The sequence below is a fragment of the Chelonoidis abingdonii genome, chromosome 7 (genome assembly GCF_003597395.2).
Source record: "Chelonoidis abingdonii isolate Lonesome George chromosome 7, CheloAbing_2.0, whole genome shotgun sequence".
In the NCBI taxonomy this organism is placed as follows: domain Eukaryota; kingdom Metazoa; phylum Chordata; order Testudines; family Testudinidae; genus Chelonoidis; species Chelonoidis abingdonii.
In genome coordinates, this window is record NC_133775.1 from 37284680 (window position 1) to 37308410 (window position 23731).

The following is a 23731-nucleotide window of genomic DNA, read 5'->3' on the forward strand; positions in this document are numbered from 1 at the left end:
ATAGCAGGAAGGGAGTTCAAGGGTATTGTTATCCCATATGTGGGCTAACCATATCATGGATCACAGTATGAGGACAGAAGCCTCTCAGGGAGGGGATAAACCCCCCTCTGGGACAGATGGGTGAGGAGTTGACAAGCAAGGTCAGGGAGCAGGTAGAACCTTGAGTCAGTCCCACCAGTGTGCTGATGAGTGCATCTGAGCTGGCACAGAAGGGAAAGCAACAAGTAAGGTATGGGTCTGAAACAGTTTACCTCCTTCAATAGATGAGCCAGAGACTAGATTGTGACTTTCTGAGTCACAAGCTAGCCTATGGTCTGTTTCTGGAGCAGAACAGTTATGTGGTGCCTCTTGGCCAGGGCTTTGTGCCAAAGCCACAATCTAGTTCTTAGGAGGTAGACAACAGAAGCAGTAGCATTCCAGGTGGCTTACAGAAACACCCCTAGAGTGCATTTCAGAAATCTAGCCTGGAGGTGATGGAGACATGCATGACCATGACCTATACATTTTATAACAGTCTAAAAAGTTGTTTGAAAAGACTTATTGTTCTTTTCAAGTTTAGCAACTAAATAGTAAAGATTTACTAAAAATATGCCATGCCAGGGTATAAATTCAGGAATCTTTTCTATGAAAAATGCATACCTCAGAATGTAACCTCTTTGTTCTATCCCTTTTTGTTACATCCTCTAGAAATAATGACTGCAGAATCTCTTTCAACAAAAGGTCATTTATGTCAACGGACGAAACACAGAGGATCAGATCGCCTGCGGTAATTGCAAATTAATGCTCTACTGCTAATGCATTAACTACATAATATTGATCTACAATTGAATCATACAGGCTACATGGAAGTGAGTTTTACTTTAGTATTTTTGTGCTTTAATACTTTTCCCAAAATACATTTTCGCTTTCCACTGGAATTTTCTATAATTGTCTACATTTTTAGTTTTCTACAGTGTAATGACTTCTGCAAATGCATGTCTGTTCCTCAAAGGCCTTTCAAACAATCTACCAAACCATCGATGTGACATGGTAAAGTACATGTGATGCAAGTGACACATAAAAACAGATGGAAAATCTTATTTTTATAAATCAAAGCTCTAGGCAAAAGCTCACTTGAAAAGAAAAACAAGTTACCGTATATACTCGTTCATAAGCCGAATTTTTTTAGTAAAAAAAGCGAAGCACCAGAGAAGGGGGTCGGTTTATGAAGGGGTATAGAGAGGTAGAAGTGGGACACAGCCCCTCCCCACAACAGAGGGAGCAAGGAGAGGCAGCACAGCCAGCACAGCCAGAAGGGAAGAGGCGGGGCCAGCATCTCTCTGCTTCTGGCCACGCTGCTCACCCCCCAGCCTCTGAAGCAGCTGGAGCTCCAGGGCTGGCAGGCTGCAGCCATGCCACTCGGCCCTGCACCCCAGAGCAGGCTGTGGCCGTGCCGCCCAGCCTGCCAGAGCACGCTGCAACTGTGCTGCCCAGCCCTGCTTGCTGGACCATGCTGCGGCCGTGCCGCCCAGTCTGGCCCGCTAGAACAGGCTGCGGCTGCGCTGCCCAGCCTGCCAGAGCAGCTCTAGCCAGGCCAGAGACATCCTCCCCGGGCTCTCCCAAGATAAGGTAGGAAGGGATGGGATGGGGAGAGTGTGGGGGTCCTGGGCTAGAGGTGAGATCATGTGGGGGGTGGTCACAGGGGTTACTCCTCTGACTTCTAGCTTTCCCCCTTACCCCGAAAATTTCCCCACCAGTTGCTGTCATGGCCCGGCTTTGTTTACATGCCTGCAGACGCTCGAAGTAAACAAACCATCTCGGCCCACCAGTGGCTTATCTTGATGGCCCGGGAGCCAAAGTTTGATGACTCCTGAATTATAGGGTCGGCTTATGAACAGGTTATAATTTTTTTCCATTTTTACTTTTCCATCTTGGGGGGGTCGGCTTATAAACGAACTGGCTTATGATTGAGTATATACAGTATGTACAGTACTTCAATGACACTGCACTCTCTAACAAACCTACAGTAAGAGACCAAACCTCAAAATGATGTAGTCAATGATGCAGAGCTTTGGGTATACACTAAATGTAGGATTGGGCACATGTGGATAACATAGTTACTTATGTTTATTTCATTTTATGTTGAAAAGAAATACGTAGACTGAGATATGTTATGACAAAGCACAGTACTAAGAGATGAGTGGTGGAAACATTTAAATGCATCCAAGATCTGACTGAAAAGATAAAAAAATGAATGCTCTTTCCAGCCATTCCTGAAACTACACAAATTGGAAGAGCTATCTGTTTGTTTTAAATAGTTTCACTTCCAGATAATGTGTAACCCCCTTGGGGTTTATAGATCATGGCCCTTTTGAAACCTTTTCCTGAGGAGGAGGAAATGGTGGTTGTTCCAGGAGCCTGGAGAGAGGGAGAGTGGAAGGGTGTGTGTGTCTGTAGGTCCAGATGAAAGGGCTACAGCAAATGTAACCCACACACCTCCTGGTGAGGTGTTCGGTCCCATCTAGTGGCACTGAGACCACCTAGAGAGAGAGAGAGATAAAATGAGTCTGCTCTATAGCCCTAGCTAACAGCCAGTTGGCTTTTAGCTCATGCTATAGAGGCTCATGCACTAAGCTCCAGAGGTCCACAGTTCAATACCATCCACTGGGGTCTGTCGACGTTACACAAGCAGGCCCTCACCCAGCAAAGTAGCCGAGAACCTGCTGGAACCCTGGGAGGGACAGAGTGGCTGACCGGGGACACCCTAGGACAGGAGCCAGGAGGAGCATTGTGCTAGGGAGGAATCACCTGACAAGGAGAAACCAGAGCTGGACACAGTATCACTGCTGCTCAGGGATGTATGGGGCCGTGAGTACCGTACTGGAGCTTGTGATCTTGAATTGGGAATAAGGAGGGAGGCTGTAGCTAGGTAAGTGGGGAGGTTGTCGCTCTCTGTGGGCTTGCAGAGAGTGGCATAATTGAGCACCAGAGGGGTTTGTTGTTGAAAGTTTACTGGGGTGCTGAAGATGACCAGGAGCATCCAAGTCTCACTGCCAGACTGGAACTCTGCCCAGGACTCCTGAATACTGAAGCTATGTCTACACTACCACAGTACGTCGACCTATGCTACGCAACTCCAGCTATGTGAATAACGTAGTTGGAGTCGATGTATTCTTAGACTGAGTTACCACAGGGGGCGATGGGAAAAACTCTTCTTGTCAGGATTAGAGTACAGGGAGAGTGATCTGCTGTCAATTTGGTGGGTCTTCACTAGACACACTAAATCAACCGCCAGTGGATCGATCTCAGAGCGTCGATCCCAGTTGCAGTGTAGACATAGCCTGAGTGTAGACGCACTGCTCAGAGTCTGCCCTTTGATATGGTGGTACCACTGGGCCTGGGGGCCTCATGTTGAGTGTGATCCTGTTTTACCATTCCCTCGCTCTGCCCCCTTGTTGTTTCTTCTCCATTCACCTTCTGTAAATAAACATTTCCCTTCGCTGTATTCATTGTACTGTCCTGGTGTGCATGTGGGATCACTCCAGGGGGCTTGGAACAGGTTTTTCCCTGCTGCATTCCTGTGCATCCGTTTCCTTGGCCAGAGCTGCCTGAAAACTAAACTCCATCTTGGCCGCATGGGTGCTAAAGTTACAAATAGTTAAATTGTTACAAACAGTTAAATTGATCTGCATCTATTATAAACTTCCTTTATTGTATAAGCAATCTTGAAATTATACATATGAAAATGTTGTGCTCTTCCTCCCAAAAGGGAGGCTAGATCAAATGCACTTCTAAACACTGAAAGGGCATCCATGATGAAGAGATGACTGGGTCAAATTTCAATGAATGCCATTGGACCTGGTGCATGGGGTTGCCACGCAGGGGTACCATTTTCAGCTGGGCTGTTCTCCATGTTGTGGGGAGCAGAGACACCTAGGTCTGACTGCAGAGAGGCTGGTCCCTGCTGCAGGTGCCAGCATCCAAGGGCTGACCATGCTGAGATGAGCTCCTGACAGCCCACCTTACAGGGAGTTGCGGCGCAGGGGAAGCCTATGCTACTGCCATTGGAGCAGAGGTACCTGGTCTAGGTGTTCCTGCCCATTCTGGACTGTGCTGCCAATTCCCTTCTGGGGACCTTGGGTGGGGGCGAAGCAGGGCTGGCTGTGGGGTGGAGTTGCAGTTTTGGTTATATCTCATTCCATCTAGACATCAAATATGAGCGTCACTGTTGTTCTGATCAGATATTTTTGGACCCATTCTCTGCTGAAGGTTTTATGTTTTTTCCATCCTCTTCTACTTCTTCCCTTAGACAGGGGCAGTATCTATGGTCAATATCATTTTGGTTTAAGAGCAGATTACATCCATTTATCTTAAATCTGTTTCTCACTGACTTCAGCTAGGCTGAAATAAACCAGTCTTAAACCAAAATAAGTGTCTACACAGGGTTTTGCACCCATTTATCTGAATCAGTTTTAAAATGATTTAAGTTAAACCAACACAACTTGCTGGTATAAAGAAACCCTAAGAGGGGAAAACAGGGCTTGTCATTGTCTTTGTTGAGGAAATGATGCTGGAAATGGATGAGCCTTGGAATGTTCTCTAAAGGAAGTGTCCAGACCAGTGTTCCATGCACAGAGCTCCATGCTGAACATGAATCACTTTAATCAGCCAATACTTAATTAGTATTAAAAAATTATTCTGAGTTTTCTAGGTTCAACAAGTGATTTTTTAATTAGCCACTCCAGAAACAATACCCATTCCACTCTCTCTCTATTTCGTTACATTTTAGAATTCTCCATTATCTTCAGGGACATGTCTACACACAAGAACCACCCCCCCTACACACATACACAGTCTGTATTTAGGAAAGTGCATAGCTCTTTATTTTGATCTAGTTCAGTTCTAATTAGCGTCCATAAATTAAATGAACGTGTAGTTCTGAAAACACTCCCTTGTTGATCATACTTTTGCTGTAGACAAATATCGTACTAGAAGTAGCATCATACGATGATGTGTGTGTGTGTGTGCGCGTGTGTGTGTGTGTGTGTGTAAGGGACACAGAACTGAAGCAGCACTGAGATTGTTACCCAGACAAAGTAGCTTCTTGATCCCTTTACCATAAAAGGAGAGTTTGAAATAGCCTAATAGAAGTTTTAAAAATTAATAAGCACTATTAGTAAAGCAGATAGACAAAACAATTTACAGGATAACCTCATGTACTCTTCTGCTTGTTTGATGCTAATACAGAGAGTTCAGGACTGGCTGAGAGGGCATGTGAACCTCCTATTGCTACTTCTTCCCTCAAAAGGTTACAGGTTACACCACTATCTCCCCTCAAATCCAGAACATTTCACTGCACTTACTTGTTTCTGGGGCTAGCAGACAAACAGTAGTTTGAGATCCCAGGGGTATTAAATTTGCCAACTACCCTGATGGCTTTCAATAGTAACTGTAGTGTCAGACCTGCTATTAGAGATCCCATAAACTCCTAATACAGCGTGACTCTTCAGGACTTATGCAAATAACCTCACCAATAAATTTGCCCAGGATATTTTCATCACCTCAGCAAACCTGGGACTGGCCTTTGCCATCATTGCAGTTATCCAGTAAGACCAGCCACACACTGGATCTAATTTCTTGTGCCAAATGAGGTATTGGGAATGAAGGCACCATTGTCATGTTGTAGACCAGGTGTGAGTAAACTACAGCCTGCAAGCTGCACTGTGCGACTCGGCCTCGCTGCAACGCTCCGGCTGCGGTGCTGGGTTGCGGGGCAGATCACGTGGCTCAACCACGCTCCAGGACGCTGGGTCAGGGACTGCACCACATGGCTCGGCCCTGCTCCGGTGCTCCAGCGCTCCGTCCAAGGCACTGGGTAGGGGGCTGCACCACATGGCTCCCAGAAGTTGCGGTATAGCCCCGCTCTGGCTCCTACCCGCTCTAATAGGAGCTGCAGGGGTGGTGCCTGGGGATGGGACAGCGTGCAGAGCCAGCTGACCACGCCTCCGCATAGGAGCCGGAGAAGGGACTTTCCCCTGCTTCCTGGAGCCACTTGAGGTAAGCGCTGCTCGGAGCCTGCACTCCCTAAGCCTCTCCCCACACTCCTGCCCCAGCCCTGATCCTCCTCCCACTCTCCGAACCCCTCAATCCCAGCCCGGAGCACCCTCCTGCACCCCAGACCTCTTATCCCCAGCCCCACCCCAGAGCTCAAACCCCATCCTGCACCCCAACCTCGATTTTGTGAGCATTCATGGCCCACCATACAATTTCTATTCCCAGATGTGGTCCTTGGGCCAAAAAGTTTGCCCACCCCTGTTGTAGACTGACTATCACCTCCCCCAAACATAAGTTTCCCCCTTTATTTAGATGCAACGTACATTATGTGTTCCTTCTCAGATTACTTATCTATCCTGCAGGCTTCCAAAGATACACAGTACAGAAGATTAATCTCCACCCTAACACCATGGGGTTTATGTCCTGGTGAAAGAAACGCTATGACCACCTACTATCCACAACAACTGTCCTCCTCTGCATAACACAATGGTTTTCAGACAGCTGCCTGCTCAATGCAGGCAAAAGGCTGAAGTGCCAATGGACCCTCTAGGACCCATACTACCAACATCTCCTGTTAATGAAAAATCTATCACACGTACTAAAGTCTGCCTAGTGCTTCAGAAAACATCAGCCAATGCAACCAACTACTGCAAACTAACATCCCATTCCTTAGCCATGACTGTGATGCCAACAACATGTAAAGGATGCACAGCTCTGCATTTTTCATCACTCAAAACAAGTGCTTGAGGGAGATTGGTGCCTGGATGAAGAACAGCTATTTCAAACTGAATAGAAGTGGGACCAAAAGTAAAGCCATCTGGAATTCCCTTCAGTGCTCAATAAGACACAGGATGAAAACTCTCTGTTCCAAAGAGCTTATGCTGGGCAAGACAGAAACTGAAAACACAGGATGTATTCGGAAGCACAAATACATTAACTTCATTTGCTTAACAAGGGAAAATGATTTAATTTGGAAACTTTCTAGGTCAAAGGAAAAGGTACTACTTCACTCTTAAAAAGCTAGCCTTTTCCTGGGTCAGCACAATAGGTTATGGGGCATCCACTGAACATCTTAAGTGAATGGCTCCTAGCAACGAGCATGGAGATAATAATATGAACATTTGTCCCAATGGATCAATTATGCTAATGAGTCCTTTTTCCTACTTTGAGGTGAAACCTTTAGTTTTTAAGATAAATTACAGTTCTGTGATAAATTACTAATTATAATTTTTAAAGGAAAAGAACAAATACCTGTAGAACAGAAGCACCACTGTGGAGAAATTGCAGCCCACTCTCAGCTGAATCAATTCCTCCAGTTGCTAAGATGGGAAATCCTGGAAGAGCATGAGCTATAGCAGATACTGCTCGCAGGGCTATGGGCCTAATAGCACTTCCTAAAGAAAATAAAAATACAGTGTAAGCAAGTTGGAATACTCAGCACTTGGATATGATGTGTGCATGCCCATCATGGGATGGCAGTGTTGTACTAGACAAACCATTAATATAAAGAACTAATATCTAATTATAAAATCTAAAAACATACTAATTTGTAAATCGACATGTATTAGGTTTTGAATAGTATTATTACATATAAAAGTGTTAGGAACGTGGGTGTAATAACCCTAAAATTGCAGACAGAAACACTTGCATATTTAACTGGATAAAACATAAAACTTGGCTCAAACATTTAAGCATCTGTTTTAAAAGAACAAGGAACAATATAATTAGAAACAGAAAACAATTCCATACAGTAAATTATAGATATACAGCATAAGGGATAAGGCTGCTGGTGTGAACACAGATATTGTGCAAATAAAGGAAAGATTTTGAATTTGTTTTACGTAATCAGAATCAAACATTTCGTTTAACACTACCATTCCAAATGCACTTTGACATTTTGGATAATATTTAATACATGTCCCCTGTGGACATATTCAAGGATGTTGGTACCTCTTTAAGAAGCCCAGCTTTGATCAGATTACTCCCTAAAATTGCATGGTACTAGTCACGTGAGCAAAGTTACTCATCTGCATACACGTTTGTAGGATTGGGGCCTAAATTTTCAAAGTGGTACATGGGGATTTGGCCTCTCAATTTCTTGAGCCCTTTATGGGAATCATGATAAAACCCTAGTGCACTGCTTAGACAATTTACTCCATTTTGTTTAAAGTATATTGATGTTACATGAGTATTAGCAAAAACATAAGAATACAGCATGTACTAGACAGTAAGTGATCCTGGTTGCTGGCATATATTCAGCTATCTATATTTTTAGACTATTTGGGATGTATTTAAACTACTAAAAGCTTTTTATATTAAATATCCAGCTAATTTAGAATAAAAATACAGTGTGTTACAGTGGTGTCTTGCACTAGTGCAGGGACTGTACATTGCACTGGCAAGTAGTATAGGGAAGAGTACTTCTCTAACAAGGAGATTGACTAGGGGTCTGTCTAGTTTAGAGGAAAAAAGGTGCTTGTTATATTGAGTAGGAAACTTGAGGTAAGTAACATGATATGAAACACCCCAAACACTTGTGCAGACACGATATAACACTTTTACCATTGTATTAGCAGGGTGACCTCCCGAGTCCCCATTTGATCTGCTCTTGGGGCAAAGGACCAATGGAGGCAGTCAGTAATAAAGACGAGTGGGGAAAGAAGGAGAGGGAGGACCAACGAATTGTAGGAGAATGTAGAAAAACAAGGAGGGAAAGAGGCATGAGAAGAGCAGGATATTTCCAGTTCGTCCTTATGCCCTCCTCTGTTTACAACATTGTCCTCATTTCAGAAAGGAACTCCTTTCTCTTCCATCACAGAGAGGTTTGATTACACTGCTCTACAGCCAAAATGCTTCTGAAATAAATGTAGTCAAACTTTACTAATTCTGGGTCACTGAGAACGAAAATGATGCTTAAAATTGTTGATTGGCTCTAGTCTAGCTGTTGGGCTCCAGACTACAGCAGTGGAATCTCCTGGCAGGTGATGTTAGGGTTTCCATGTTCCGTGACCATCAAAAGGATCTTGTCCCATTCTTCTTCATGGAAGGTGATCTTGTAGCCTGCAACAACATCGATGGTGTGATGGCAGCCCTCAACATCGTTCACGATCCAGATGAGTGGAGACTGTTCATTGATTCATCGAAGACGAGTCTTAAAGCTGTTTTGCTGCATAATGGCAATGTTTTGCCATCAATTCCAGTTGGTCATGCAGTCCATATGAAGGAAACCTATGACAACATGAAACAACTTTTGAGGTGCATAAACTATGACCAACATCAGTGGCAGCTTTGTGGCGATTTGAAGGTTGTTGCTCTCTTGCTTGGTCTGCAGACTGGATACACAAAGTACTGCTGTTTTCTCTGCGAATGGGATAGTCGTGCAAGAGATTCCCACTACATCAAGAAAGATTGGCCACTCCGACAGTCATTGGAGCCTGGGAGGAAAAGTGTTCAGCATCCACCACTTGTTGAATCAAGGAAGATTTTGTTACCACCCTTACACATCAAGCTGGGTCTGATGAAGAACTTTGTCAAGGCCATTGACAAAACACAAGCAGCTTTCAAGTACCTCCGTGGAAAATTTCCAAGGTTAAGTGAAGCTAAGATAAAGGAAGGTGTCTTTGTTGGTCCTCAGATTCGTGAACTTCTTCAAGATGATGCATTTGACCATGCACTGCGTGGCAAGGAAAAGACGGCATGGAAAGCCTTCCAGTTAGTGGCAATAAATTTTCTCGGAAACAACAAGGCAGACAACTACAGGTTGTTGGTGGAAAACCTCCTCAAGGCATACAAAAGCCTTGGTTGCAACATGTCACTAAAGATACATTTTTTGCACTCTCATCTAGATTTTTTTCCACCGAACTGCGGAGCAGTGAGCGATGAGCACGGCGAGCGATTTCACCAGGACATTGCAACAATGGAGAAACGCTATCAGGGCAAATGGAGCCCATCAATGCTTGCAGACTATTGCTGGACAGTGACAAGAGATGCTCCATTTAATGAATACAAGAAACAAGCCAAGAAGCGGCGAGTAGACACTGAATAGGACTAAACTATGTACATAATAGTTTTTTGCCTTTTGTTTCATAATAAATTTTATTTATATAACCCTTTTGCTGATTTTTAAAGTGTTACATAAACAGGACAGGTGAAATATTATCATGTAAAGCAACCATAAACACATGAAAAGACCTAGGTTTACAATTTATGATTAAAACTCTACTATCTACACAATATACATAGACATAAAATGTAAAAACTTAAATATCTTAGAAACAGTAGCCAATCAGTTGTTTTAATTGTCATATTTGAATTCAGCACATCAAAATACATAATAAATACCATATTTTATCTCTGAAGCAGACGACTTCTCAAAAATTGTAGACCGGTGTTATTGTTGTTTTTTACCCTTTTGTGTGATTACGTTTCTAAAAGAGAAACTCTGTAATCTGCTAGCTGGATTTTAAATCTGCTAAATGAATAGTCTTTGACAACTTTTAATTTTCAACAGATAACATATTTATTTGTGTTACCCGGGGAAAAGCAGAGGCCCCATAACACCGAATGCAACATATGCATTCTCCTCTCCCTCTACTATCCCATCTGAAAGTAAAAATCATAACACATGCATACTACAGCCATAGGTAGCTGACCTGCTGGGGATCTCCAAAGGACCTAAGGTCAATCTAGCAGTCTGCTATCTAGAGAGTTGTCCACCCTTTTTCATGCATCACACTATTTTATTTTTTTAAACAATCGCCAGCTCTAATGTGGCAACTACCAACAGTATGTTGGTATCTGTTCACTGCTATCACAGCACACCGGGTATGGAAGACAGAGTGAATGAGCAGTAGAGCTCTGCATATCAGCACAGGGTCTAGGGCCTGTCAGTTTGTTTTAAATAGGGAAGCTGGAGTTTTCCAGCAGAATTTTTCATTTTCAAAAGGACATTATTTGCCAATGTAAGTTTTCCAACAGAAAACTGAAAATTTGGTTTGCTTTAACCATTTCAAACCCCCTCTTTCTTCAGCTGAGGTTGCCTCCAGCAAAATGTCACCTCCTCCTAACAAACCACTGATACAGGCAACACTGGGCTTCACAAACAGGCTGTCTGACAAGTCTGTCCCGTCAACACACGTTACAAAATCAGCATCCAAGACAGCCTAGATAAGTTGTGTCTACTGACATCTGCTCCTGACTCAGCACATGAATTATCTTCTTGAGTTATGCCATCTCCAGCTGCTTCAGCACTGATCCCACCTCATTATTTACCAAGCTGACATCTTCTCCCCCCTCTGACAACTGAACTCTGTTTTTTACATCACATCCCCACCTGAGTGAAAGCAGCCTTCACACTGCCAGATAAGTTTGCCTCGTTAATGTGTGTCTTCAAGGTATGCTCGATGTTCTTGAATATCTGGATTATTGATCAAGAATATGAGGTGTTACGCAGCACGCATAGGTACCCTTTTTTGCACTGAAGTTATGCCTTGCTCGATCAACAACGTTAGAGAGGTTATAAATGATATCTTCACCATGAACATTTGTAGAAATATGAATGGACAACTTAGCTCAATGTGCAGAAGAGATTTTTCTGCCAGTACTGATGTGTCTTGGGGGCAACTGAATGATTGTTCATAAAAGTTGGGAATTTTAATGAAAATCCATAATAGAACCTAAGATGACAGCAAAACAGAATCACAAAGACAGCGGACAGCTGGCACCAAACTTTCTAGTGGGCACTAATGGCGTGATATTTGCAGTCCATTTAGCCAGATCAATCATAATGAGATTGAAAGATCAGCTGTAAAAGATACAATGTGTACTTGCTCTTAGACATTGTACAGCACCATTGCAGAGATGATGGTCAAGTCTTACAGAATGACTAAGCTCAGAATGATGGCATCACACAAGAAATTTGTCATGCATTTATTAAGTCATCTAAAAAGTGGACCATTACGCAAGCAAAACCATTCAGAAGTGAGCTGATCAAGAAATAAGCATAGAAAATGCTTCAACAACTCAATCTTTATGAGTAAGACTGAAAATGAACATAAGAAATGCCATACCAGTTTTAAACATTGATCCATATAGTCCTAAATCCAGTCTCTGACAGTTTCTAGAAACAGATGTTTTGGAGTGGGGTACAAATAACCCAGAAATAGGCTATTTTATATATATATATGTGTATATATATACACACACATACCACTGGGAAAAAAAATTCTAATCTACATCAGTTAAAGGCTGGTTTATGCCTCGAGGCATGAAGGTTTATTCCCCTTCCATTTTTTAAAATATTGACGCGACTCTGGATGTTCTCATTTTTCATATAAATATCCCATCCCTTTTTAAATCATGTCACACACTTGATATCTTGTGGCAATGAGTTCCACAGAAGAATTTCACTTTATGTGAAGAAATGTCCTTTTCATCTGTTTTAATTTGATGCCTATTTAAATGACTGTCCCCTTGAACAATGGATACTGGGGAGAAAGGAACAAGTGACCATTTGTTAAGTGCTTGCACAATAAAATAATCGGAAAGGACTTCCTTCAGCTTAACAAAATCAGTGGTGTAACTGCAGCAGCACAGCAGAGAAGACAGTGACTGAGCTGCAAGCTGTGTGGATGTCATTGGATTTATAGGTTGAGGCTTTGATGGAGCTAGTGTAATGTATGGATATTTTTCTGGAGCTCAGACACTCATTTCCAGTGAGTTACCAGCTGTCTCTATATCCACTGTGCAAGTTGTTTAAATCTGGTAATCAGTAAATCTAGTGATAAATGTTTGGGTACAATTTCAAAGGAACAATATTGATCAATAACTCAGCTAAAAGAACAACAAAATCATGTCAACACTGCTTCTAATGACAGCAAATAAATGGCTGTTATGACATTCAAAGGATTGACATGTGTGTCGTTATTCCAACATTTTTTTCTTAGTATTCTGGAGGGCACAAAAGGAACATACAAGGAGCTGTAAACATTTTTCTTTCACACTTTATCATCTTACTCAAAAAACACATGGAAGCCTTCTTGTGTTTCAGAAAAAGTGTCAGGTCTAGAACACAGTGCACCATAATCGACTGACTTGTGGCAAAAAAATATACTGTATTTTGAAATACTGAAACACAGAAAAAAAGGAATACATAAATAAAGAGTGATTTAAATAAATATTTGCAAAAGTAAAAGAAAGGGCAGTGATGTTGGACTAAAGTTTTATTTTTATGTGAATGCTAAGGGAGTTGAAAGGATAATTGGTCCTATTACGGAAATTTATAATGGCCTCTTGATGAGGAAGGAGAGATACAGGAGGACTAGAATGAAGCAAATATAACTCTAGTCTTCCAACAGGCTTCATGGCAGAGTCATGATATAACACGAATAAAAAGTCTAAACCTAACGAAAGGCAAGAGGAAATACAAACTAACAAAAATTCGTCACTAAGGTTTCATAGAGTGGGAAATGTCTGGTAAATCATATGGAATTTTAAAAAAATTAACTATGGTCCCAATTCAGCAACATGTTTCAGCATCTGGGACTTCAATGAGATTACTCCCATGTTTAAGATTTAGTACATGACAAAGTGATTTGATATATTGGGGTTTATAATTCCAGTAGGTCAGAGTCAGTAGCTAAGAGAGTCGCTAGCACAACACTCCTTTGATAGCAATATGACAGTGGCTATCAAGGGCTGGATGGGGTATGCCATATAGCTTACTGTAAAATAAAGAACTAGTTTATGATATGCAAAGCCCATTTAACCAGGCCTCAAGCACAGGACCAGGATTTGAACGTAAGAGAGAGAAATAGATGTACCCCTCTAATTAAAATGCAATACACTTGCTATTATTTAAAACTAAACAATAAAAAAAATCCTAAAATTCAAAAAACTATTCATTTTTCTGCTATATAATTAGGGTTTATGCCTTGTTTTTGATTTTAAAGAACAGTCAGTGTTCATGATTAAAATGGAGAGAAGCCACAAAAATGCAGCATAATAAAATATATCAAGTGTCACAGGTATTATTTTATACATCAAATAATCTCCTTCCCCTATTTAGTGCAAATAATTAGAACTGTGCTTCTGCTGTGATAACAGTGAACAGATACTAACATAGTGGTAGTAGTTGCTACACCAGAGATTATATTTGTTTAAAAAAAAATGCTGTTCTCTCCTGGGAGGAGGGAGACTTCACCTCTGTTGGAGGAATTAAGGTGTTGCCAAGAATTTACTGGTTTTGTTCTTGGTGTCAATGGGGCTCCTTTTCACTGTTTGTGTTCAGTCTTGCAAAGTATTGAGCTTCTTCAGCTTTGAAGTTATAGGGAACTGAATGCACTTGGAACAGTCAAAAATTGCTATGCACCTTGCAGAATCAAGTGTGCAAGGCCAGACCCAATGCATTTTGAGTTCAATAAAAAGACTCGCATTGATGTCAAGGACTTCCCAAGCGATCTAGTTTCATCTGGAAGCTCTGACAGCTCTCAGTCAAATTGGTTCAGCTGTTCATCATCACATCTACCCACCAATGTGAAAACAAATCCCTCTATCTCAGAAGTAATGGAAATTAGGCTTGGTACACATTTACACTAAGGCCACTTTTCGCAACTCTGGCAGCATAAAAGGGACTTAAACTACAGCCACTTTAAGGGCACTTTACACTGCCGGAGCAGCTGTAAAGGGGCCTTAGGATAAACAAGAATCAAGCCCTCCCTCCTTTAAAAAAAACAGGTCAGTGTGAGAATTCCTAACTCGTGTGACTATAATGGCAAAGTTATACACAAATACTATATAATTATTTGTATTTTTCCATATATTTATTTTTCTACCATATTGTTTGAATCTTGAAATTATATATTTGGCCTTTTTAATTCAGCTATATGCATTAACCAAAGAAACAGACAAACAAGAAAACTCCTAATATCTATCAAACAGTAGCTGGAATAACACTGAAATTAGGTCATAATTCTTAGTTGTGTTCTTTGTATAAGAATGTAAAATTTAGTTTTAATTTATTTATGTTACAGTAATTATACTGGGGATCTTCTTTACAAATGTAAATTCAGATTTGTACTACAGTAGAATAAACTTTACGAAGAAAAAAGAAGCTGATACTAAGTATTCAAATTATTTGTAATGAATAACTAATATTTTTGACGATTGTGCTGCTATGAAAAGAAAAACAAAAATCTACCCATCACCTCCCTCTCTCTGCATATATTCTAGCAAGGTAGTTGAGACTGTTATCTTTTAGAAGCTAAGTTCATAAAACCAGGGAAGGGAAAAAAAAGAGTGAGATAGAGAACGCATGCGAGAGAGCAAACATCAGAGTAAGGAAAAACATGGTAGAATGGGAATAGATCTAGGAAAGTTCACCATTCAGTTATTGTAAATATTCAGTTCCTGTAAATAGTAACAGAATGAGAAAGTTTGAAGATTAGGCAAAAACAAATAAAGGCAATCTAATCAGATCTAAAAGGAACATTCTGCACATGCTTGTATTGTATAATCCTCATATTTAAAAGAAACTTCATATGGATAATCCATATTTTAAATAACTCAAACAAATGTACAAAACAAGACATTTGCATCTAATTCATTATTTGTCATAATTATTCTATATATTCTCTCTCTCTCTCTCCTGTAGGTGGCCACCATAAACTACACTTATCAAATAACTCATTAGCAGGGTTTTCAATACTGTCATATCCAGATAATTAGCAATTTATTTAAATAACCAATTTCTGTAGAAATAATTGCCATGGAATGCCCTGAACCTACTTTTTATGAACTATAATAAAAGTGTTAAAATAATCCCTGACATTTGCAAATGCCATTAGTTCACCTTTCCTTTTGATAGTGCTATGGCATTATGTTTAAACAATTACCCGATAATGCACTAGTTTAATGAAATAGTGCAGCAAGCACATCCTTCAAAATGGCCAGTGAATGCATTTATATGCAGAAGAAAATTCAGTGAACAGACATGTCTGGAGAGAAATATGATATACAGCTAGTATAAAACCCCAGAATGAAAGCTATTAGTACCACATAATGCTCAAAGTACTAGTAAACAGATGATGCACCAAAATGTCATGTTCAAGATGGATGTGGTGTATAGTTTAGGTGTACAATTCAGAATCTGATTTATCAAGGAACCTGGATAACTCTTCTATCAGTGGCACCTATCTCTTCCAGAATGAGTTTGGTCCATCACTAATTTATATAATAATAGCTATTACCAAATTTATTAATGAATTATTTACTGATTCTTGATCTTGTTAACAAAAAACAAAATTTTTGATTTTTCAGTGTAGTCCAGCATATGGCATTTTAGTAAACCCCAGTGTTCTCCAAAATAAAGAAGGGCCCTAGAGTATTTCTATTCAAAACTTTTAATTACACATTCATGTCTCAAAAAGAATCTTTAAGGGAATATTTGCTGTATAGGCCATATCAGATTGGCACCTACAATATCTTAAATAATTAGCCATCATCTTTAAAGCAAGGACTGACTCTGACTGATATTTGGTTTTAATTATATTTCAATGGTGAAATCCCAGCTTCATGACGTTAATGGCAAAATTCCCACTGACTTCAATGGGGGCAGGATTTTACCCTGAGACTTCAGAACTAGGACTACAACTCTGCCACATTTAGGACAGTGTCTGGGTCACTGCAGTCTGCCATTCATTTTTGTTCTTAGCTAATGATATTCTCAGCCAATTAGGTCCTCCAGAAGAGATGGAAATGAAGGAGAGTCTACATTTTCTTTGCTAATGGTTTGTCTTTTCCTTTGCCTTGTGTCAAAAGGCTGTCCTTTGGGATTTTAATGTTTTTGAGTCCATTCTGTGTACGTCTGTGAACACCAATAATTATTTTGCCCCACTTTCTCCCTCAAAACAAAAAATGAAAATGTGGTAAATGATGGCATCAATTATGATCAAAAACAGAAAGAAAAAGTGGCCTTTTCAGTCCTCCCCCATCCCTGCTCTTGAATTACTAGTGATGATTATTTATGAACCTTCTTCCATTGTAAAGTTCATAAAATCACCAGAGCTCTTATTCAATAAATGTTTAGTTGTCATAGGAGATTTCTTTAAATTAACAAATGTTAGATTTGGGGCGCAGAGAGAAAAGGAAAATTTTTCTTACCTGTAAATGTTATTTCCCCAGTGCACAAGATCAGTTTCTAACTTGATAGATTTTCACTTACATCACACTTGAAAAGAAAGAAGGAAACAACAGAGCTGCAGGATTTTGGGGTGCTCATACAAGGACTTTGGAGGGTGCTCCTAATGTACCCAGCCAAGAAAGTTACAGTATTTACTATCACGCATACTAACAATCTGGGAAATGTGAGTAACCAGTGAGAACAAAACTGATTAGAGAAGTCAAGCTCAGGTAAAGGGAAAAAAAATTATCCAGAAAGGCAGGCAAGTCTTTAGGGGTAGGGACCTTCTTTTACTCTGTCTTTTGTGGCACCTACCAGAATGAGGCCCTGATCCTGATTGTAAAATAATACAAATAAAAATGGCAATCATCACTGAGATAAACTCCCAAAATAGCACTAAGGAAGGAGACATCTGAGGAATACTTTGTTCATTAGAGAAACATCATTCACAAATGCCTTACAAGATAGTCTCCCAGTGGACAGGTTGGTTTCTAATTAGGTAGGTTCTGCGCCTCATTCACTCAACCAAAGCATGCAATTACTTCTTTAGAACACAAAGTACACAGACACTACTCATTCTGAAGCCTGAAGCTGCATCTGCAGATAGCTACCGAGCTGAACACGTCTGTATACCTACACTTGGAGCTGAGAGTGTGATTCCCAGCTTGTGTAGACATAGTGCCACTAATTCCCACCAAGCTAGCATGCTAAAATTAGTCGAGTAACTAGGGAGTGGCGAGTGGCAGCATGGGCTAACTGGTAACTCGTACAAAACCACCTGAGTTCTGCGGGTATACACTTGGAACAGCCAGCCCGTGCTGCCACTCACCGCTGCCTGTGCTACACTACTATGTTTAGTGTGCTAGCTTGATGAGAGCTATATCTATGTGAGTTGGGAATTGCACCCTCAGGCCGAAATGTAGACATATTTTTACTAGTCACACAGCAGCTGACAGATTGGCTCTAGGGGAAGCAATGCCTCTATTAGCCTGGAAGATGGCATTAGATATATTAGAATAGGCTACCAGACAATGACTACCCTGGACAATATGGCTACAGTTCTAAAAAAACATTTAAGTGTGTGTGTCTAAATTCATTCCTGTTCAACCAAATATTTCAGCATATGCTTAACTCTAGGCACACAATGGGTCTTAAGCCTGTGTCCAAGAGCTTGGTGGAACAGTGCAGGACTGCTGAACTGGGACCTTTAAGTCCCTAAAATTAATTTTAAAATGTTAATACTGCTGAGAACATCTGTGACAACTCCTCGTGATGATAACATCAGTGGCGTTCAAAAGGCTTTAGATATACATTAATTCATCTAGGACTGCTCCCAGCTGTTTGGTGAACAAGCCTATAAATGCAACAGAAAATGAAAGAAATAAGACCTAAAAAGCTCAGAAAGCTCAAATACAGGGTTTCTTTCCCCATTAATGTACCCAAACATCAGAGTTTTCAGTCTTATCTATTCTATGTATCTGTCTCATCCAGTTGCTAGTGGTTTAATCATTTGACGTGTAACTAAAACAAACAAACAAACAAACAAACACCACCATCAAAAGACTATTGATCTGCTAGGAAGACAAGAATACAAAACTATTGTGGGACAAATGACCCCATATTAGTTGAATTGATTGTTTGCCAATGCACTAATGTAAAAATATGTACACTCAATAGACAGATATATTTTCATATTCACATATACATAAAACAGAGCGGATGACACGTCCCCTGATAAAACCTGTTATTTCAACACTTCAAGTGAAAAGTGTTAAAATAAATGGCTCATCACACACAAGTGTTAAAATAAATGTTTATTTCAACACTTTGCGTGTCATACCCATGTATTTCAACACTTTCCATTTCTCAAGACGCATGCAACCAGGAGTTGGAGAGATATAGATAACACAGGACAATTGAAAAAAGTTTATGTGGTATATCATGATTAGGAAGCTCTTTACAAATTAAAATTATAAGTGGGAGATACCTTGAAAGTACTGGGAACCTGTATGCACTTGTAAGCTGGTAGGCTCTCACCAGCCCAGGAAAGAACCATTACCACACCTGAGTCCATTTCAAGAGTGTATCTCATGTTCAAGAACACAAAACTAATGAGTAAAACAAAGAAATCTCCTGACCAACACAGGCTGCTGTGCCTTCCAAAAGGATTTTTCCTTGCCCTGGGAAATAAAACACATGCTTCCCTCATAACCTCTGCTGAGTCATGTGCCAGGCAGGTAGACCTTAACCCTTTCTTGGCTGTTTTACCTCATCACAGTGCAATTTTATTCAGAATCCATACATGTATTTATTTTAGATCTCAGATTTTTCTTCACTCATTTCATGGGGGTGGAGGCTGATTCGGTTCATATGACTGCACCAAGCATTTTATGATTTGAGCTGTGCAAAACTTTCATTTAAAATTGAAAACTGAAACCAGGCAAAAATCACCTTGTCTCAGGTTCTGAGACAAACCTGAAATTCAGGCCAGATTAACAACCTTTCAATGATAAATCAAGTGTTGCAAGAATCTGGTCTTATTTATGGTTTAGGATGTGAAAAGATGATGGCTTCTGCCATGGCATGGATTCAAAATCAGGCAAAACATGGCAGCTTTTGACTTGCACTTTGAAATTTTTGAGTAGAAACACAAAATGAAAAAGCAGGTGATGATTCACATGAACCAGAACCAGAACAAATCTTGTGGGGACCCTGAAGACAAAAATTGGCAGTTTACTGAAGTTATAATCCAGGATTTGAATTGTGCAATGGTGGGGAAACAGCTGGATTTTTTGGTGTTCTGGCCTAGCCCCAGACAGAGCTGCCCAGAGTAGGGGGCAAGTGGGGCAATTTGCCCCAGGCCCAAGGCCCTGCAGGGGCCCCGCGAGCTGCTCTGGGTTTTCAGTGGGACTTTGGCAGCGGGCCCTTCATTCGCTCCGAGTCTTCGGGGGCGGGTCCATCAGTGCAGTGGAAGACTCAGAGTGAATGAAGGACCCACTGCTGAAGTGCTGCTGAAGCCTTGGAGCACCAACCGGTGAGTACAAGCTCCGCAAGCAGCAGAAAAAAACAAAACAAAAAACGTGATTGGTGGCACTTAGGCTGCTCTACCACCTCTGCTTCATTCTTCGGTGGCAATTTGGCGATGGCTTTTTCCCTCCAAGAGGGACCTGCAGCTGAACTGCCGCTGAATACCTGGCCCTGCCCCAGGCCCCCTGAATCCTCTGGGTGGCCCTGGCCCCAGCTTCCAAGACTGGTCTCTTTTTTACTTTTTAATCCAGGGCCCAAAACTGTCTGTAGTTTCGAAGTAGCAGCTCTCAAACCACAGGCCTATTCAGAACTTAGAGTGCTGATTTGGCATCTCTCTCTCTCTCTGTCTCTCTCTGTCTGCTTTCAGCAGGGGAGAGCAAAATGCTGAAAGAATCAGTGCTCTTTTCTTTGGCCTTGTGACTGCTCAGCATTATTGGACCATCTTTGTTCCAAGTGGAGAGACAAGAGAAGCCACTGACTTGTTTCTGACCTCATGGCACAAGCCCTTCTCCTTTACATGTGCTAAAGAACCACCACAGTGTATTACCCGTCTCCTTTACAGAGAAGTCACTACAGGTGCTGAATGGTCTAGAAATGCTGTGCATAGCTCTCACTTTCTAGCAATACAAATAGTGATTTGCACTCTCAAGACCTACAGAGGTGGTTTCCAGAATACTTGGGGACACCATTATCACAGGCTTTCAGGAGAAATAAACCACCAGTGATATGGTCAAATGGATTTTTCTTGTAGACTCCCTCACTGTTCCTTCAAGCCAGCAAGAGGGTCTGGAAGTCCCCTTCACTTTCAGATCTACATCGGGTTTCCAAAAGAAAAATACAATGATTTTTTAAATGACAGCATGTTCTACAAGCTGTGCATTGTAATTAGAAATGCACACACGTGCACACAAACTGAAATAAGAGGGCTCCAAATGCCCTCCGTATGTGTCTCTCTCTATCACATGCACACACTCTGCATCAACACAAACAAACATGCCTTCCAAGCACACTCTCTAACCGCTTCTTCTGGGGAAAGCCTTTCCCCCAAGTTGCAGAAAACATTTCCTGGTAGTTTCAATCCAAACAGCCTGAGACAAAGACCTCTCTGAACATTAAGTGGTGAGGGCCATGGTCTGGATTGTAGGAAAAGGCGTGTGGCTCTTTAAGAGTTAGAACGCCAGAGTGGCTGGCTGCAGCTGCTTCACCCCAGGTCAGCATGGGGACACTGGCCTACTTCCCCCCACCTCATCCCAAGCAACCAGAGGAGGAGATGGGACACTAGTTGTGTCCAAGCTGGCACAGGAAAAGCGCTCTTTTACTTGGACCAGGTGGAGCAGTACCCACCCTCCCATTCATGGAAGTGGTAGATACCAGGTTTTCTCTTTACCTGCTGTGAGCACTACTCTAGTCACTCCTTTCTTGGGGAGATGGGAAGGATTTTTTTCCTGCAGCACCAGATTAGCCAAGGTGAGGTGGGGGTTTTGCTGTCCTCACAGCAGGTTGGGAGCTTAGTTGAAGTGGGAATTAGGCTATGATGTCACAACTCATTATGTATGTGAGAGGCAGATGTCCAGTGCAGGTGTGCTGCAGGGAAGGGATACAGTGATCAGATAAAATGGACTGCTAAAGGAATTAAGGGAGGTATTCTTTAAAGGAGTGGAAATGGGGGAGGGGATGCTTTGGGATTCCTATGACTGGTATGGCAGTGGGTTTGGCTCTGTATCCCTTCCCTTTACAGCCCCCTTTAACTCTCATTTGAAGGGTGGGGATGGCAGAGTCCCAGGAGTGGATTGGCTGGTAACCACCATAGGGAGAGGGGGAAGGCTGACAGCAGTCCCTCCTACTGCTGGTATATGCAAATGATTATGGAATTACCTGTACCGTATGCTTTTATCTGCTGGGTACTCCCAAGCATTTAGGAACCCAGTTGTGGCCAAATTAAACCAAATCCCTTGTCTCCTGTTGTTCTTCTACCACAGCCGGACAATGGGAGTGCAGCAAGCCCCTACTTTTGCACAGTGTCTTTTGAGAACAATCTGTGTCAACAGCACAGGCAAGAGAAAGCAACTACATAGCAAGAAAATATTCAAAAACCTCAGTGAGCCATCCCAGGATAATATTTTTTGATAGCTTGTAAACCTGTACAACTGGCAAAAGGACAGGTCTTTGGAAACCTCTAACAATCAAGGGGAGAAGGCTGCACAGTTCTAGCAAGAGGGATGTGGCCCTAGGAGGGCAAACAACTCATTTTGTGGACTGTTTATTTTGCTGGACTTTTGTTTACCTGGGAGGAAAGAGCTGTTTATTGGTTTGGCTGGAGGGCTAACCTAAATTAAGCTACACGAAGCAAGGAGAGACTCTGGCAGTAACATATCTTGACAATGAGGAGGAGGACTAGTGTTGATCAGTGGCTGCCTCTGAGGAATGAAAGATGAGACTCTGCCTCAGCAACCTACAAACAAATTCACTATCTCAAACCAAGCAACTATACAGTTACAGACTCTATACATACATCTCTCTCTCAGTACATATAGTATAAAGTTATCTTCCACCAGTGTCACCTTTGGCAGATAAAATACTATAATCATTTTATAGCTGAATGGTGTACAATGCAATGAAAGTTCTTCAGTGGAAAAAATACTATGTTTTCACCCTTTTACTTTCTTCAGCAGTGATTAGTTCCAGAAAGATGAGGTATCATCATTCCTCTAAAGGCATTTTAGGATATAAGATTGGTCCTCAGAAGTTGGCAACATATAATAAATGTGCTTTATTCCTAAACATCAATCAGTTTCAAGAATGGCAGTTGCTTGTGGAATAATAATAATAGAAATATTCAGCTAATAACTACCAAGGCATTAAAACACTGGATGACAGATGTGAAGTGTACTTGTATAATTATGGTTTTATAACTAGATACATCAGTTCCTAAATATTTAGTTCCTTACATTTCTGTATTTTTGTAATGAAATTTACATGACAGCAAAAACTAAACCAAGAGACAGCTGGTACCTCTGCCTTTAATTAAACTTGGGTATTATATGTAAGGATGACAATTTCCCAGAATGACTTGTTTCTCTAAAGTGATAAGAGTACAACATACAGCCTAAATCAATAAAAAAAGAAACATGTTGAAAGACTCATGCCATTATTTTAGCTGAGAGTGTTTAATTAGCAGAAGGGTATTGGATAATACCCTAATGGAAAATGGAATAGTAGCATGTCTGAGCTACATAATCTATTAGAGAGTCAAGGTGGGTGAGGTAGTATCTTTTATTGGTCAGTAGTGTAAAAGAACCTTAGTCTTCATTTTTTCAGAACTATAAAAATCTCTGGATATGTAATAGATGATAATAAATAATATAAGTTTATATAAGTCCCACTTATGACCAACCTTCATAACAATGGTCATCATGACACTACTGACTTCAAGATGGAACCTTATACTATATTTTGATTCTGGCTTTTGCATTAATGACAGTTACAACAGGATTA

The 23731-nt window shown here is 41.1% G+C and overlaps 1 protein-coding gene and 1 long non-coding RNA gene across 4 annotated transcripts in view; one reads left to right on the plus strand and one right to left on the minus strand.

The window, feature by feature from the left end:
- Positions 1-23731, minus strand: part of DPYD (dihydropyrimidine dehydrogenase) — a 594472-nt gene that overhangs the window by 67328 nt on the left and 503413 nt on the right. For all 3 annotated transcript variants that reach the window (XM_075067810.1, XM_075067809.1, XM_075067811.1), the window contains one exon: positions 7285-7427. In XM_075067810.1, the coding sequence (XP_074923911.1) occupies positions 7285-7427 (143 nt within the window). The remainder of the gene's footprint in view (positions 1-7284; positions 7428-23731) is intronic.
- LOC142047098 (uncharacterized) overlaps positions 1-23731 on the plus strand; it is a 39538-nt gene that overhangs the window by 5076 nt on the left and 10731 nt on the right. The window lies entirely within an intron of this gene.